The sequence below is a fragment of the Centropristis striata genome, chromosome 5 (genome assembly GCF_030273125.1).
Source record: "Centropristis striata isolate RG_2023a ecotype Rhode Island chromosome 5, C.striata_1.0, whole genome shotgun sequence".
In the NCBI taxonomy this organism is placed as follows: Eukaryota; Metazoa; Chordata; class Actinopteri; order Perciformes; family Serranidae; genus Centropristis; species Centropristis striata.
In genome coordinates this window covers 17,753,748-17,772,025 of record NC_081521.1, presented here as the reverse complement: position 1 = coordinate 17,772,025, position 18,278 = coordinate 17,753,748, and the positions used below count along the sequence as shown (strand labels likewise).

Below are 18,278 nucleotides of genomic sequence, written 5' to 3'. Positions count from 1 at the left end.
TCTAAAGGTACATTTGTTAAGACAAATATAAAGATAACAAAAATAGCTAATAGGAGTTTAATTTAAGAGCCGATATCATTACTCCATGGTTTTCTTGATAATAACCAAAATCATCATCAAGAAAACCATGGAAAATGTCTATATATCAGCTCCTAAACTAAACTCTGAGCTATTTTTGTTATCATTATATTTGTCCAAACAAATGTACCTTTTAGTTGTACCAGGCATTAAAATGAACAAGAAATGGAAGAAAACAATGGTCTAATATTTTTGAAATAATAAATGTAGTAATCACTGTTGCCTGTGTGCCCTTTTAAACACATTTGACATGTTTGTTCATCAATAAATAAAATTAGTGTCTCCACTTTCACTTTTTACTACCAAACCACAGAACACTGTTTCTGACTGTTTCTGCTGCCAAAGAAGAAAAGAGAAAAGTAGTTCAGGCCTAATGAGGTCCATCTGACCAAACTGTTAGATTAAGAGTTTAGTAGATTAGCTGATAAGACAACAGGTTATTTCCAGTTTTCATTTTACAAAGACAGTGATACAATAAGAGTTTTTAGCTACTGAGCATGATGAAAATGCTGCTATAAAACGTCTTTATGCATTTCGTGGAGTAAACTGTTGATTCTACTGATCTGTTGCTTTTTTATTACTTGTAGCCTAATTGTATGAATAATAACTGGTCAGAGTTAAACCCAGAGAGAGCCGGCTAACAAACTAATCCTGCTTGGTGATATAGACCCCTTAGTGTGTGTGCTTCTGAAAAATATTAGAAATAAATTATACGTGTTACCTGGGGAAGCAATAGAGGATACGATCTTCTCAGGGGACTTTTACTTTAAAAAAGAGAGTAATAAAAAGGGATGCCAGCACATGTCCGTGTAAATAAATGCATGTACTTCTTTTCACACAATGTGACAAGTGTTTCTAGAGTCTAAATTATCGAGTCGTCCCTTTAAAACACGTTCAGTTCTGACTGTCGCAACGGTAGCAAATCTGTCAACTCGTGTTTTCTGTGTGCTCAAACTGCTTTTCTCTTTATATAAATGTGCAACTGTGCCTGTGTATCCTGAGCTCTGTAGTAATAATGATAATGATATGTAGCAACTGGGATGTCAAAGAGGTACATGAACCGTCTTGTTGTGAGCGAGAAATGAATGAAAAGACAATGTTTTATCAATGCAATCATTGTAGAAATGTAGAATCTATTAAAAAAAAGATTTTATTTTCAGAATTTGAACAAATAACTGTTACCTTTTTAAAATGCAGAAAATAAAATTAAAATGGATACCTGACAAATCGTGTGTGAGATTAAATGTTATTTTTTAAAAGAAACGGCAAGACTAAAAAGGTAAAAGTATGAATGTACAAATGTGTGTAATATGAATTATATAATCTGGAATTTAAATGATAGTTCAGTTTTTTGGCTTTGTAACAGATTTGAACACATTAAAAAGAATAAATTGATGCTCTCTTTCAGCATCTTTCAACACCTAAATAAATACAATTTCAAAGTGAAGTAAAGGAAGTGGTAATAGAGGTTATCTCTGGCTGCTGGTGCTGGCCTGTGACGTGTTGGAGGTGGAGTGGGCTTCTCTGTACTGCTGGCTCCAGCCCTGAGGGTCCTGGTCATGAAGCTGACAACAAAAAGGTACAAATACTCAGTTTACCCACTAACAATAGCAGTAGTTATACAGTAGTGTTAAAAAACAATAGCAGTCCAATGTGACGAACCAGATTAATCCAGGTTTTTAGTATATTTTTCATTGCTACATGGCAAACAAGGTACCAGTAGGTGCAGTAGATTCTCAGAAAACCAACAAGACCCAGCATTCATGATATGCACGCTCTTAAGGCTGTGCAATTGGGCAATTAGTTGAGAAGGGTGTGTTAGTGTGGTATATTGTTTGCCATGTGTGGAAAATCTCATTTTTTACTACCATCACAGATACTCACCTGTCCCATGAACTCAAGGATTTTGGCTTTCGACACTTCCACGTCGGCACGTTGACCCCATCGAAACTCGTACTCCACTGGCTCTGTGTGAGGGATCTTCACATACTCCAAGTACCTAAACACATTTGTAATAATGTGGATGATAAATATGCTACTGCATATATATCATCTGATCCCACTGGTGGGTTTGACATGTATGTTTTCTTTTAAAAAATTGACAAATACACTTTCTCATAGAAAGACACTGAAAACATTCAATAATCTTTTAAATTTGAACTTTCCGATAGTCTTTGAGCCGATCATAGGTTATGAAAGTTGCCATTAGAAAAAGTAACCAAAACGAAGCTTAAAATTGTGATATTTCTGTCAATAACTTTATTCTTCATGTCATTAAAAATATGCGTTTGCACTAACCAGATCCTGTTAAAAACATTAAATTCTTCTCCTCAAAAGACATGTGAAGACATGATTGATTCTGCTGAGACCAACAGTCACATGACAAATATTCACTGAAAATCCGTTTACACAAAGAGGGGGGAGAGGACAGGAGAGGCTGTTTACACAGAGCAGAGAGGAGAGGACAGGAGAGGATGGAAACATGACAATACTTCAATATGTGAAGACCCAAGTCATTTCTAGTCTTAACTCCACCTTCTAGTATCTGCTCAGCTCATTGAAACCTCAGAGGTGATTTTTTTAAAAGTACCAGGTACTTTTACACAAATTTTGCCAATGGAAAACCAAGAAACAGTGGTTTCAAGTGAGTGAAGTCAAGCTGTACCATGCTGTAGAGAGCGTTTCATTTTTAAGTAGAATTTAAGAAATGGGAACGGACAGAGATGACAGACAGAAAACACCAGAATCTGCACCAGAACCTTTGTAATGACAAACACATAATGACAATAACAATAATGTTTGGCGTGTTTGAAACCAGACCCTCTGCTGCAGCGGTCTGGTATCTTCCACTCCTGTTTCTCTGTGGTGTGGTATAAACCAGAGTCTAAGGTCTGACAGACACTGGCTCTGAACACACCAGTAATTACACAGTGGTATAGACATACATTAGTCGTCCAAGCAGGGGCGTGAACCTGTGACCTTCTTATCACAGATCCACTGCATTACATGACTGAGCTATAACCTGGCTGCAAGCTTCAGCTAGTCAGGTAGTTCACACCTTCTGAAGGTGGGGGAGGGGTACAGGTACAGGTCACCTGTTTACATGCACAGAGAATCTACAGGAATCAATCAGTATGTTTACATGTACACAAGTAGAACTGCAACAACTAATCAATGATGAAATTTTTTTTTTGAATTTTGCAAATATACTCATTTGTGTCAGTTTTGATGGACCATCACAAAGTTAATTTATTTTCATTTTTTTTAAATTATCTCTGCCTGTTTTGGTCCAATTTATTTTTATATATTGAATATTTATGTTCAGAAGTTTTCAGTAGGCTGTAGAAATGTATTAACAGTACAACATTGTGTTTATTTTTATCTCTTTTATTAACTTTTTAAATATTCTTTATTTAAATGTACAGTACTGTGCAAAAAGTTTTAGGCAGGTGTGGAAAAATGCTGTAAAAATCTTTCTAAAATAGAAATGTTAAGTTTATTTTTATCAATTAACAAAGTGCAAAGTGAGTCAACAGAAGAAAATCTAAATCAAATCAATATCTGGTGTGACCACCCTTTGCCTTTAAACCAGCATAAATTCTTCTGGGCATTTTTTCACACCTGCCTAAAACTTTTGCACAGTATTGTGTGTATGTATTTGTATATTATAATTATTTATTGGATTTAAATACCTTGTTCCTTGTGTAGATGTAGACATGCTGCTCACAATTGTCATTCTTACCTTTGACGCACAAACTCGTCCGTGACCACCCTCTTCACATCTCCGAACTCGTCATGTTTCTCTCTGCAAAGATTTCACATCATCACAATAACAGAATGAATAGAAATTAAACAATATAAAGTCATAAACGATTGTCTGCAGAAGCTGAGAACGGCTATGCTTGCATTTTTTTTATTTATCTTGAGATAAAAGATTACAAAAGATAAGATTATTTATCACGAGAAAAAAAAATTTAAGATCATGGGACAATTGATTTTCTCAAAATTCAGCAAAATCACCTGAAATTTCAAACTGAGGTGGTAATAATAATAATTCTGACTTTAAAATAAAGACAAAAGTCTGACAATAGAGTCAAACAAATCTTATAAATAAATACATTTCATTTTTTTCTTTAACAAGTGGCCCACTTTCACTTTAACTGTAAATTGCTCAAAAACTCAAAGTAATAATCATCCTTTTTAGGGTCAATACACGAGCATCAAAATCCGAGCGGCGGCTGGCTTGACCAGGTTTTTGAAAACATCTCACTTCACTGAAAGGACATTTCTCTGATCTTGAGCTATTTCCTTGTGATGAATTATCTTGTGAATCAACATAGATTAATCGACAATGAGGAGAAAACGGGATTTGTCATCTTAAAAAAATTACAGGTGATTTAAGGATAACAGCTTAATAAAATAATTACAAGCACAGCCTTTCTTGCTGTCCGTAGATTGCACCTATACAGTAAATTATGTGTTTAATAAATCTTGTCCTACCCGGGGTCAACGCGGAGTTTCTTCAGTGTGTTCCAGATGAGGTCTGCAGCACCAAAACACAACCACAGTTTTTTTTAACATGGTAATTTCTGCACACACACGCACAGTATTAGAACAAAATAAAAACATGGTGAATGGGCTGATTGTAACAGATGGCCACTCAGAGAAAGCGATGACTCACTTTCTCTGACAGTGCCTCCTTTCATGAAAATAAGGCTCAGGATCACAAACAGCAGCCCCATCTTTGGATTGGTCGGACTACTACACACACAAGAAAAACAAAGATGACACACATGATTGCATATAGACAATTAAAAGTGAATGGCTAGGGGGACTCACTTTATCGGTGATTCTCCCTCCACAGTCTCCAACTTATTGATGAGTATGTACATGTGGTTTTTGGCATCGATTTCAACCATTTTAAGACCAAACACCTGTTTTGAAAAATAGCAAAATTGTGACTTCTTCTAGTTTAAATGTGATATTTCTTTAACATGACACCTTTTTAGCTGAGGCCACTGATCCTCTCAGACTGAACCGACCTCGTCAAAAGTACGTGCTGCTCTCTTCATGATCTCAGGGTAGATGTTTCTGTACTCCTTCTGTACCACCTGTTTCACAAGGTCTGAAAAGACAAACAGACATTGCACTATTTATTTTTTATGTGTGGGCAGGGCTGGGCAAAAACTCAATGATAATTTATCATCTTTTATCATATCGATACTGTGACACTGTTACATTGTCTAAATTGATAATTAGAAGCACACGTGATCTCTTTTTTCAGAAAATCTGCTGACATATTTTGACATTTGTTTTTGCATCACATATTACATTAACACTCAGTTCAATGCAAAGTTTCAATAAAGTTTGGGATTAAATTCATAGGAGTATACAAAAATATGCTTAACTGTGTGGTTATTTCATAGCATGCTATATTGTGATGTATTTTTATAGAAATATGAAATGACCAACATCAAGGCCAAAATAACGTCACTCAGAGCCAGAGTGTGAGCAGTAGTGACAAAACACCCGCCCGACCAATCTGGAGTCAGTTACAGCTGTCAATCATTACGTCAGAGCCCCATTTTATAGAATCAAAAAACAAATGAAAACCAAACTGATTATAACCTATACTGCAGCCTGCCACCAGGGGGCGCTCAAGATGTTCTGGTCCCAGCTCCCCAAGCTGTCATGTCCTCCATCTTTTTATACACTCTCGTCTGACTGTAGTTTAGACCCACTGTAAAAGAAATACCTGCTCGGCGAACAGGAATCTTCTTTTGGTCCCTCACCAAGAAGTACTGCACCACCTCAGCTGTCTGCAGGTCAGAACAACAAGGTGTGGCTCACTGTGAATTCTTTTCACTTTAGAATTCAGTTTGTTAAACATTTAAATTAACACTTTTCTGTGTGTCTCTTACCTTCTGGTCGACCTGTGCAGATGAGAGCTTCTCCAGCCCTCTCTGGACCTGTGACGTACTCGGCTGAGTGAAGGTCGTGTCCTCATCTTCTTCCTGAGTCACGAAGGTGCCAGTTTGTCTCTACATGCAAATATTTCAGCTGAAACCATCGTCATGTTATGTAAAACATCATGATCATGATCTTCAACAGAAAGTACGCCACTGTAGCCAGAGCAGATCACCTGGATTAATAATATAGCCGGCGCTAAAGCTTATAAAATGTCAGAACGTATTTGGTTTTTTTTGTTGTATCTGACATTTCCTAGAATATCTTCCAGTTTTGGACCTCTGGTCAGACAAAACAAGCAACTTCATAATGTCACTATGGGCACTGAGAAACTGACATTTTTTCCTTTTTTCCCCCACATTTAACAGACTAAATAACTAAGTTCTCATTACGTCACTGGAATATTTGCATGTATGATGCATGTGCTGAATTTGCATTAAAACGATACGAACTGCAAAACTTATTTGCAAAATTTTGCTTTATGCAAAACCACTTTAATCCTAACCCTGTGCTGTATGTCATGATGTCTCAAGTCAATCTCTAAGCGATTTGTTATGAAATCGTCATATTAATGTTGTGTGGCTGATGGTGACGTTCAGTAGTCAGACAGATCAAATATATTCATAAACTACAGTGTATTGTGTAGCAACTACTCCTCATTTTGTAATAATTTCACGTATTTGTCTATTCATTTGCTTTTGTAATACATTTTTTGGGTTTGAAAGACACTTTATGGACTCCTGTATCTATAAGTTCTATTTTATTACAATTTATTACAAAAAAAAACACAGTTCGGCTAAGATTCTATCAAAATCTATCTAAAATTTCTAATATAAATGATCGTGTTATGCTTCAAAATAGTTACATGGTGTGAAACTAAAGTCTAATTTCTTATCTTTCAGACCGTATATTGTTTTTAGTGTGAATGTTAGGCTCGGGTTCACCAGAGTCGGCAAAAGGACACTAACTGTTTCCCACATCGGACGCTTGGATCTCTTTGCTGTAAAACAATGGCCGCTGTTGATTTTTTGGGGGGAAATTGGATATTTCTGGGTAAGCCAAATAAATAACACCGTTATCAACACACCCGTACCGTACTTCTGTCCCGACAATAAAATACAGTACAGTAAATATAAAGATGTATAGACACTGTATCCCAAATCGGACACCGTTCGTTACTTTTTAGATCGTCGCCCAGGCCTTCTTACTGATTTCTCTCATCAGAGTTACTTTGGTATTGTAATTAGACATTTAAATCTCTATGTAAATAAATGAAATTTCACACATAGATTGTTAAATAGTGTCACACTGTTAAAATAATCGCCTAAGTCATTTTTTGTCAAAAACATTTTTTTGCCTAAATCATCTCCTCATGACGCCGGCCACCTATGGTAAAATCGCCTCAGTTGATCAGATCATGTGATTTTACCCCTTTAAGATCATCACTTCTTTGACAATTTGCCACATTCATAGGCATCAGATAAGAACCCAGCAAAGAAGAGCTAGAGGGAGATTGTTTAGTCATCAGTTTAGTTTATCAGTGTTTTATTGTTGACACTAATATTGGTAACACTTTAATTTGAAGGTGTCTACATAAGAGTGACATGAGCGTGTCATAAACATGATATGGGATGTGTCATGAACATTAATGATACTTTGAAGTAACATTAGGCTCATGATACTTGTCATGTCATGTTTCTGACAGGCTTGTGTGACTCTCATTTATTTCTATTAAGTTACATAATTTACACACAGTGTTGTTACTATGCTAATATCCATCATTTGTTACATCCTTTTTGAGTGAAATTATCAATAAATGTCATGTTACACTTTTGGTGAAGTTTTTTGTGTTTCCTGCAAAACTTGAAAAAAATGAGGTAGACTATTATTTTAACAGGGTGACGGTATGTATAAATCAATTATACCTACACTAATGGTGGCAATCTCATTCGAAATGACCGTGAAAACACCGGAAAGTGCGGCATTGCAGATGTGTCCGCTTTGGGAAACAGTCTGTTAATGCATTGAAGTGAAATATGAGGACCAGGTGAGTAAATGTGGGAAACAGTCTGTTAATGTAAGTATTGAAGTGAAATATGAGGACTAAGTGAGTAAATGTGGGAAACAGTCTGTTAATGTAAGTATTGAAGTGAAATATGAGGACCAAGTGAGTAAATGTGGGAAACAGTCTGTTAATGTAAGTATTGACGTGAAATATGAGGACTAAGTGAGTAAATGTGGGCCTGTTGGGGTTCACAGGGTTAAATAACTCAGCCAGCGGATGTTTTAAGCCTACCTTGCTCTGAGAGGAGCTCTGTGTGTTGGACAGCCTCTTTCTCTGTGCCATGGCGACTCTCTACCTGATAAATACAGTAAGAAACAACCGCGGTCAGGTCAGCGTGGCTCTAAACGAACCAAAAACACCAACTAACACAGTTCTACCGGAGCCAGTGGAGCCGTTTATTACCGTTGATGCTGAAGTAGCGTTAGCATAAAGGTAACATCACAGCTAACGAACCGCTTTAAAACAAAAGTCTGATTTAAATATCGCTGTGATGTGAACTCCCCCGTCTCCGCAGACTGCAACAGCGCTACCAGAGTATAAAACAACCGGACAAGTTTTTTTAAAATCACTCACTTTTCTTAATTAAAAACTCCTCCGTTGTTTCTAAACATACCGTCAAATTCCCGCTGCTGCGGTTTGCAGGCCCGCGGTGATGACGTGTAATGGACGCACCGGATCTTTTGTAGTTTTTCTTTTTTTACGATTCACAAAATAAACACAAGAAGTTTTCAGATCCTTTACTTTCTAAGAAAAAAATATGATAAAATATGGTGTTTATTTATTTTAAATTATTATTATTAAATTATATTAATAGGTATTTTTTAATTCACAAATGTAGATTTTTTAGTTACTTATATTTTATTTAAAGACCCCTTGGTTACTTTTTTATGTTGTTTTTTGCATATTATTGTCAATCATCATTATTACAAACATTACATACAACATTACTATGACTATGAAGTTACAGACATATATATATATATATATATATATATATATATATATCATCATAATAAAAAAGACTACATTTTTTCAGTTTTTTCAGTGATATTGAGTACTTTATTTCTGAAATGTTTTAACTTTTCCAACTTGAAAAACTAAGAAATATAACAAGAGTAAAAAAAAATGTAATAGATTAAATTAAATCCTGCCAGTTCATTTAGAGGTTTTTAGTGAATACATTTTTAAGTCAGTATCTTTAAAGGAGGGCATTTTTTTTGAGCGAAATCATTTCATGGATATAAAACTTTGCTATTTTATTATAGGTATATATATTTTTCACATCTGTGGGGGGGGTGCAGATGATATTTTTAGCAGGATCTGGATTTGTTGAGATATGTGGAAATTAATATTTTTTTCTTAATATTTTGAAGCATTAAGTACTTGACAGCTTGGTGATAAATCCTGTTCTGAGAGACATGTGCCGGTGACAAGTCAGTTTTAGTCACTGTCCTGTAATGTTTGATCTTGGTGTGTTAGTTACTTTCAGTTGTGACGTCACCCTGTAATTAACCCGGCCTCACTGATCATGTGAAACTTGATTTGTTGTATATAAGTGTAACAGTTGCTTTGTTCAGGAAACAACTCTTCTCTCCATGTGGTGTGAAGTGAAAAGCTTTGATTCATCACACAGGCTTCTGCATTTTTCTGCACACAATTATTTATTTATGTATTTCTGAGTCTGTATGTTAATAAGGAGAACATCAGTCTGAATCAGGACCTGTTACAGGAGTGTGAACGATTCAGGTCCACTACCTCAGCCTTACTTTTATTTTTTTATTTTGGACAGGAAATGGGTCAGAGAAGTGGTAGATTCTGAGCTGCTGTTGTCTTCCCTTATCTGGTGTTGGGGTTTATTATGCCTCGAACCTGAGCACCACTCGTGTGTGTCTCACGGTTCAAAAGTGTGTGTAGATGGCTATCAGGCTAATTAATAATTAATAATTAATGACAATCCACTATGTACAAATGAGCAAAGATCTTTGGCATACAGGTGGTCCCAACACTGGTCTGAAAACATAAATGTTTTGTGTGTTCATTTGTAAAGTAACCAACGCTGTCAGATAAATGATGTGCAGTAGAAGTAGAAAGTGGCGTAAAAACAAAACACTCAAAGTGCCAGTACATTAAAATTCTAGCCTACCTGGGTAGTTTAATCTGCAGCAGTGATTCATATTGTATGGTGAAACAGCTGATTTCAACTGGATTTTGTAGCTGATCCAAAAAGTTGTTTTTTTTAAACGGATTACCTAAAAATCTTTTTAAAAGTTAATTCCATGACTAGACAGTTTTTTTCAAGGGGCTTTGTCGGGTCCTCAACCGTCCGCTTGCTCCGTGACATGGGATGCACGGGAGCAGGGTGTCGGAAAGCTATTAAAGAACTGGCAGAGGAGGCAGAGAAGGGCAGCTTCTGGCTGTGGCTAAGGAGGAAGCATAGTAGTTGGGGGGCAGTTAACACGTAGGGCATCAGCAGGGGGTGGCAGGGAGAGATCCCTGCCATCGCTCCACCACCAGGAGATGTACTGGGGTTAAAGGAGCGAAACATCCAAGACTGGTGGTCCCCAGCTGATGACCCGTCCATGCCCAGAGAGATGTTCAGGTGTTCACTGTTCACGCTGGCACAAACGGCACCGGCGGAGGTGCGTCAGGCAGTAATGCTCTGCAGGTAGACCATCAACCTGTATTCTTAAATTAAATCAAGGGTTTCTCCCTTCACAAAAGTTGTCTGTAAGTTGGTCATGGGTAAATAATGTTATGATCTGAGCCTCACAGAATAAACACTTGTTTTTGGGGGTATGGCACCTAACATATTATATATAATTACTGAGGTTTTTTACTTAAATAACAGCTGTTAAAGTCCCTTAGGATGAATTTTGGGGCATTAGGGAAATGGAATCAAGTCTCTGAGTCAGATTAAATTGAGAGTAGCCAGAGTCTCTCTGTTATAGCACCCACACTGACTTGTCTGTATTCGTTTTGTAGGTAAGATTACAAAACTCTCAGCCACATAGGAATAGCCTGAAGCAGGATATTGGTTAAGTTCTGTGGCCTTCATTGGAGCGAGAGCTTTCTTTCATTAATTGTGAAACTAACAAACCCAGCAGCTCACACTTCTGCAACAGGGCCACTCCCATGGTGAGTGAGTCACATGTTTATTAGATAGAGAGGGAGCAGAGACACACTTGGAGAGACTTTGTCTTTTTTATTCTGCTCTCACCATGAAGCCGGGCTACACCAACAGAGGGTATAGGTTCAGTTATGCAGAAAAAGAGCACTTGAAGCTGAATGATTTAAAATCTAACGCTCGAGGTAACAACTATCTCTCTAAAGAAAACATCCCACCATACCCTCAGCCGGAGTTTCATGTTTCTCATCTGAAACATGATACAAACAGAGAGGGATTAGAAGCCATCTGCGGGGATAATGGCTTCAGGTGCCCGGGTGGGAACTCTGGTATCCTAGATGTGGGTCCCCTGCTGTGGTGGAGTCTGGTTGTGGGACCTGATAAGATATCAGCAGCTGAGAAGAGGCTCCTGGAGAACACCTACCCCGACCGTACTACAGAGCAGGTCCAGAAGCAAAAGAGCTTCCTAGAGAAGTTTGCTACCTCTCCTGCCTTCAGTAAGACCTCCAGGCTGGGCTCGTACCGCTTCACCTTCCCCGTGGAGGAGCTGCTGACGGCCTACAGCGAGCAGGTATGGAGGGGGTCGGGTTACGCTCCGTCAGTTTGTACTATGCAAGAATATCAGATATATCTGAATGAAAATAGGTTCTGTGGGAACGCACAAGTCTTTTCGGATATGGCGGAATAGCACTTGGGAGCACTTCGACTCGGCGCAGTAATATCATCACTCCTGACGGAAGTGAGAGGGAGCGGAAGTGATGATATTACTGCGCCGAGTCGAAGTGCTCCCAAGTGCTATTCCGCCATACATTATAGTTATCCTTTTTATCCGCTTCGAAAAGCGCCACGTTTTATTTTGTGTCGCCATACTTGGTCGTTTAACTACTCGTGTAGCTGTATTTAAATAGGGAAAACGTGGAGGAGTTTGGTCGCTTCTAACTGTCCATCTGTTTGGACCGTAATGAATGAACTGGGCTAAGCTAAGTGCTAGCCAAGTAGCTCCGCGCGCCAGGGCGATTGAGTGCACGCATTGAGACGCAAGAGGTCTGTATCAACTCGTCTTACTTACCCGAATAACATGTTTTAATATGAAAAAACGGTGGAGTGTTCCTTTAACTTGTTAGTTAACTATTGTAGTTACAGTCCATCTGGAAAGTATTCACAGTGCTTCACTTTTTCCACATTTTGATTCATTACCAGCCTTATTCCAAAATGGATTCAATTCATTTTTTCCTAAAAAATTCTACATTCCCCATACTGTATTAAAAACTACAAAATCACATGAACATAAGTATTCACAACCTTTGGGACAATGCTGTAAAAAGTGCCCCAGTCAGAGCACAGAATTCAACCCTCTTGAACATTTCTGGAGAGATCTGAAAATGGCTGTGCACCAAGGCTCCCTATCCAACCTGATGGAGCTTGAGAGGTCCTGCAAAGCAGAATGAGAAATCTGGCAAAAAATAGGTGTGCCAAGCTTGTAGCATCATACTCAAAAAGACTTGAGGCTGTTATTGCTGCCGAAAGGTGAGCAACAAAAGGCTTCAACAAAGTATTAAGGAAAGGCTGCAAATACTTACGTACACGTTATATTTTTGTTCCTTATTTTGAATAAATTTCCCAAAAATGTATTATGGGGTATTGTGTGTATCATTTTAAGGAAAAATTAATTTAATCAATTTTGGAATAAGGCTGTAACATAACAATGTGGAAAAAGTGAAGCGATGTGAAAACCTTCCAGATATACTGTATGTGTGACAAAATGATACATAAACATGTTAAATATATGAAATATATGTTTTTGGCCCCTCACACTGCTAAAGTAAATATTTTAAAGAAATTACTATTATTGTAATATTAGGTAATTCAATTTTAAATCAAATTTGGATGAATGGGTAATTCTGACACGTGTAAACTTGGTGTAATAATACAAAAAACTATTTTTTCTTTATAAAGTATGAAAGGAAAATGGACAGAATGATCTGTTGTAATTACAAAAAAGATATTCAAAGAATACTTAGACTATTCAATCATAAAATAAATGTATTTAAAAAAGAGCAAAGAAAGACAGAGCCAATAAGACATAACATGCTAAATGAATGGGGGGCATTTTTGACACATGTTGTGCATCAAAGGGTAAACAAAACATTGGCGTTTTGTGAAGGTTTACAAAGGGACATTGCGCCATTGATTGAGTTTTTGCCTCATCCAGTTCCACAGTGCCTTATGATCTAGCTTCGCCAATAGGTTCTTTTGGAAGCTAGGAAAGGCAGCATACACTCGACCTGGTTTTTCTTTAAAAAGCTCTGCCTCTTGCAGAATGTCCACCAAGGTGAGGATGTCTTTGGTCATGTCCACATGGTGAGCACCAGTTTGCTTTGATATGCCCAGCTCCATATCAGTGCCTGCCATCATTTCTTTCCAGACTCCTATAGAACTGCTTATTCTGGCCGCTGAAGACTCACTCAGGTTAGGCCCCAGACCTTTCAGGAAAGATTTCAGGAACCCATTCAAGTGCTCCAGATGTAAATCAAGTGGGATGTTTCTTCCCTTGCCTCCCCGTGTGCCCCAGAACCTGTTCCACTTGAGACTGTGAGCAACCTGTGGAGACAAAGTGGCATTCATTTGTACAGTTAGCAGAAAGGTACTGTATGCGTAACTTGTGTGTCCATAGGCTTTGTAGAACAACAGGGCTACTGTGTAGAGACACATCAGCCTTTCACCATCTCCTTCCTTTACTGCATCTAAAAAGTCCAGAAGAGTAAAGCTGAAACCCAGTCTGGCAACGGTGTGCTCATGCTTGTGTTCACAGTGTGTGGGGATGATTGGCGTGTCTGTGGGCATAACCAGGTTGTGTGTCTTCAGTTTGTGGGTTAGTCTGCTTTTGAAGTATGTGAATGTTCTTGAACAACCCTCCATACGACAAGGGTACTTATTCTTTTGAATTGGTATGTCCACAATTTCGGCGGTTAATCTGTTGAACCATGTCCTTCTTGCTTCTGGAGAGGCCTCTTTAATGTGGTCTGGTATGAGGGACTCAGGACGATCTGTAACAGGACAAACAAAATAGTGACTAAGTAATAGAAGGAGTATTCCAACCCAACACACGCAGACATTTATTTGCCAGCTTCAATATTGAGTGATTCAGTGATCAGGATCATACCAACACCAATGTGGGAAATTCTGCAAGACATAATAATAGTCTTCATTTCTTCTCTAATTAATGGTTTACCTGTGACATGATGAATACCAAGATGCTCAATCGCAGCTGCCAGGAATAGAGCAGTTGTGTCCTTGATCACGAAGTCCCTGTAAGCATTAAACGCAGCACGGGGTCCACTCTTGGCAGTGCTGCACCTGGGGTGAGAAACTATGTCAATGTAGTGCAGGCCACACACATCTTTCTCTTTTGTCTCTGTTACAAAACAATCATTCTCTCTGCAACTGCTTCACAACCTTTAAAGGAAATTACACATTCACTCACTCACTTACACAATCACTTGCGCTGCGCAACAGTTAGTCACTCTGTAGCCGATTCTCATCACTTCTAAGTGCAGTGACTCATAACTGAAACAATCAATTAGTAGCGCCTCACAAAACAGTAGCCGCTTTCCATCCCATGTGCAGGTGCACTCATTCACACACTCTATGCATACTCAAACACACACACACACACACACACACTCAAACACACACACAATATGAGGGGTATTTTATGCCAGCACACTATACTTAAATGCCTAAAACACGTCGCCTGTGCCAGCATAAAGTCTGATTAATAGGCGTGCTTACAGACACACGTATTGCGAGTACACCAGATAACATGGGTGACGGGTGAAAAGTGCCACGAGCGAACGTAGTGGACGCCTGTGTGTGTGTGTAACGTGTGTACGCCTATAACAGTTCAGCTGTTACACAGAGTCTCAGCTTCATACGGGGTTGTGAAAGCAGAACTTATAGATGAACTCCAAGCCCCCACAGAGCTGTCAGGATATTTCTATCATTTTCAGGCCCGTTTTTATTTTCTTGATGATATTTAATGATAGCAACTGTGAAAGGGATAATTAAAATAATTTCAACTACTTAAAAATAGTAATACTAAAGTGCGACGCTCACAGCCAGTTCCCAGTTCGCTCTTGGACATACAGTTCATTACGCATCAGCTGTAATGTACAAATTGAATATTAAGTAGCCATGCGGACCTGTCCAATGAATAAGGATGCTTTTTGAGTAATTTTATGCGCTTGGACATACAGTTCATTAAGCATCAGCCGAGCATTGTCCGGTTCTGAGTTTTGTACTTGAAAACATAAAATCTAAATCTGAAATCTGAGTTTTTATCTTGTGTTTTGAATACATCAGCATATTCAAAAGTGTATGTACACACTTTTTTTCAGGTTAAATACAATTATGATCAACTCTGATAACTCTTTTGAATGCATTTTTTATTTTTATTTTTCACTTTTATATGTTACATGTTTTATCTTTTTAGATTCAGATCTTATTTTTTTACAGTTAAAAAAAAAGGTTTCAGATCTGTCTTTTTCAGTTTCAGACTTTTGACCCAAATGTAGCGTGGGGGGCGTGGCATCAATTGAGAGGGGCGTGGAATCATGACAGACAGCTCAACCAAAAGGAGAGAGACCTTCTATCACGTTGCCTTCAGGGACTGTAGGATCTAAAAGGATTCGGCTACACCACATGATTGGCAGTAAAAAAACTAACTTCCATTTGCACACCATGCATGAATATCCAGCACAGTTAAAACTGTTTTAATTTCCACTGTAAGGCACATGTCACCTTATTAAGTTTTAATATTCTTCAATATGTGGTCAAATCAAATCAAAATTACTTTATTTATCCCCGAGGGGAAATTCAGTTAGTCTGGTAGAATCTCTGTTAGAATGAGACAGCCTTTTTGAAATCTTCTCTGACATTTTCGGAGATGTCAGACGTAGAAACTGTTTTAGTATGTATGCACTTTACCAATAATGCTGTTCAAATTACAGTAACTAACTGTAGTGATGTTATATGGTAGGGTTATTGGGCATTTCCGGTATTTTACTGTAAAAATTACAGCAAAGGCTAACAGTGCAGGAGGTGTTTCCTGTCATTTTAATCCAAACTGCTATTCTCTGTGTGATCTCCAAGTAACCCTCGCTCTCTGTCTCACCTGAGCAGAGTGGTGATCAGGAAACACCTGAGCTGCAGCGGCCTGATGTCACTCCACCTGCCCAACAGGCTGAAGGACTTCCTGCTGTTCAAAGAGAACGACCTGTACGCCCAAATCATCTGCAGGGAGGACTGAGAGGACGGGTTATCTATCTTATCTATGGAGTCTTAAATGTCAGTTGTGACATGCAGTTTATGTAACAGGGTCTATATTGATCAAAAATGTACAAACTATACTTAAGATTGCTCAGAAGAGATAATTTAGGAGTAAAAAATGTTAACATTTGCACAACCGTTAGTTCAACCTCCACAACATTTAGTCATGTGTGCTCATCATAGTAGCAGATTCTCATTCCTTACAACAAATTACAAATGCTTTTGGACATGCATCAATTGCTTTCATACAACTCTCTGCTGTTTTATAACATTATCATTGCTTATGTCATGTCAGTCAAAATTAACTATACTTGTGAATGCTGGATGGTCATTCCATATAAAACTAATAGCCCTCATTTCATTGCTTGAGTCATTACATACAAAAATGTTGAACTAGTTGTCACAATCTATCAAGCAAATTTTATACATTTTTTTTCCATCTTTCTTTTTTCCTGAAAATGTCTCCTAAATTGAACAATTTCTCTCAGGTGAACCTCAGCTTTCACTGCAGAGGGTGGATTCGCCACTCAAGGAGATACTTTCCGAGCTGCATTGATGTAGATGAAACTATGTAGCCAGACAGAGAGGAATGTCTGGATGTGCATGAATGATTTTCAGTATTATGTATGTTGTATGTTCCGTTCCAGTATGTACTGCAATATCGTTTACAGTTGTGCACAGCTCTACACAAAGGGACTTTATGTTTGTTGCAAATAAGTTTTTTTTTCCTTTTGCACAATGCTGTGAACACGTTAGAATTACAAAGAGCATATGCTATAAAAAATGTGAAACATACATATTCAGTGAGTTGTACTCAGTTAGCTCACTAAATACAGTAATGTGTAACTTTACTGTAGTTTTCAAATGGCTGTGTACATAGTCTATAGTGCTGTCTGGAGCATTTTCAGGTAGCTTCACCAAGATCTGACTTTCCTGCATTGGAAAACATTTCTAGAGTAAACTGTCATAATGAAAACATGACAGAGACATTTGACTTTCTCGTTCATAAACATGGTGTCAGGACTTTTCATCTTGATGTCACTGACACTTTCATTGACATGAATACTTGCTTTTGAGGAATGAGCTATGATCCATTTTGAGCAAGTGACACGCTTCTGCAGGTTATCAACTAGGTTTTGCTGTTTGTTCTAATTGTTTTGAGAAATGCATTAACTGTTGTGCAAATGTAAAGAGCGATGTGAGAAATGCACCAAAGCGACTGAGAAAAACTGTAATGTAGCGTGTTAGGTTTTTTTCATATTGTTTCAAAGGGGCATTAATTAAGACTATTATTGTCCTGGCTGTTGCACAAACATAATATCTGCAGTTACTTATTATTCAGTCACTTAATCACTGAGACGACTCAGATTTCTGGGACTCAAGTGTTGATAGAAGGAGCAGACAAAATAATCTTAATAACAAGTGTGCGTTCACACCAAACATTAAGCAAAAACTTTCTCACAGAGGAGAAATTTGCATGACGCTGTGTCGCAAAAACCTTTAAGATTCTTCATCCGTTTATTGCATTTAAATTACATCCCTGATTGAAAGAGCTGATGAACTCAACCAGTTCTTTAACAGATTCAATACAGCGGCCTCACCCAATTTCAATGCTGCTTCTCCTCCTCCTTCTTCTCCTCCACCTCCACCTATTCAACATGTGTTCATCTCCAAAGCAGCAAACAACAAACACATGGGAGTGAACGATGCTGTCTA

General features: G+C 38.0%; 2 protein-coding genes across 6 annotated transcripts; one reads left to right on the top strand and one right to left on the bottom strand.

The window, feature by feature from the left end:
- Window positions 1–837: 837 nt before the first annotated feature.
- On the bottom strand, window positions 838–8,759 carry ndnl2 (necdin-like 2). Of its 5 annotated transcripts, none has more exons than XM_059333769.1 (11): window positions 8,684–8,759; window positions 8,342–8,405; window positions 6,000–6,119; window positions 5,834–5,897; window positions 5,121–5,203; window positions 4,918–5,012; window positions 4,760–4,839; window positions 4,579–4,621; window positions 3,821–3,883; window positions 1,963–2,077; window positions 838–1,643 (listed from the first exon to the last, which is right to left on the bottom strand). In XM_059333769.1, the coding sequence occupies exons 2-11, from the start codon at window positions 8,390–8,392 to the stop codon at window positions 1,548–1,550; spliced, it is 810 nt and encodes a 269-aa protein (XP_059189752.1). In that variant the 5' UTR covers window positions 8,393–8,405; window positions 8,684–8,759; the 3' UTR covers window positions 838–1,547. The 5 variants fall into 5 exon arrangements, with proteins under 5 accessions (XP_059189752.1, XP_059189754.1, XP_059189753.1 ...); XM_059333771.1 differs by having other exon boundaries at window positions 6,000–6,092; window positions 8,513–8,728; XM_059333770.1 differs by having other exon boundaries at window positions 8,342–8,401; window positions 8,513–8,728.
- A 2,569-nt stretch (window positions 8,760–11,328) lies between these two features.
- On the top strand, window positions 11,329–16,873 carry si:ch211-197h24.8 (uncharacterized). The gene is made up of 2 exons (XM_059332576.1): window positions 11,329–11,805; window positions 16,416–16,873. The coding sequence occupies exons 1-2, from the start codon at window positions 11,329–11,331 to the stop codon at window positions 16,605–16,607; spliced, it is 669 nt and encodes a 222-aa protein (XP_059188559.1). The 3' UTR covers window positions 16,608–16,873.
- Window positions 16,874–18,278: the final 1,405 nt, after the last annotated feature.

Excerpts from the sequence above, each read along its gene's own strand:
- ndnl2 (XM_059333769.1), bottom strand. The coding sequence starts at position 8,392 with ATGGCACAGAGAAAGAGGCTGTCCAACACACAGAGCTCCTCTCAGAGC. Across the intron at positions 3,884-4,578 it reads AAACTCCGCGTTGACCCCGG|AGAGAAACATGACGAGTTCG; the intron begins GTAGGACAAGAT and ends AAATCTTTGCAG. Across the intron at positions 1,644-1,962 it reads TCCTTGAGTTCATGGGACAG|CTTCATGACCAGGACCCTCA; the intron begins GTGAGTATCTGT and ends TTTTGTTGTCAG.
- si:ch211-197h24.8 (XM_059332576.1), top strand. The coding sequence starts at position 11,329 with ATGAAGCCGGGCTACACCAACAGAGGGTATAGGTTCAGTTATGCAGAA. Across the intron at positions 11,806-16,415 it reads TGACGGCCTACAGCGAGCAG|AGTGGTGATCAGGAAACACC; the intron begins GTATGGAGGGGG and ends TCACCTGAGCAG.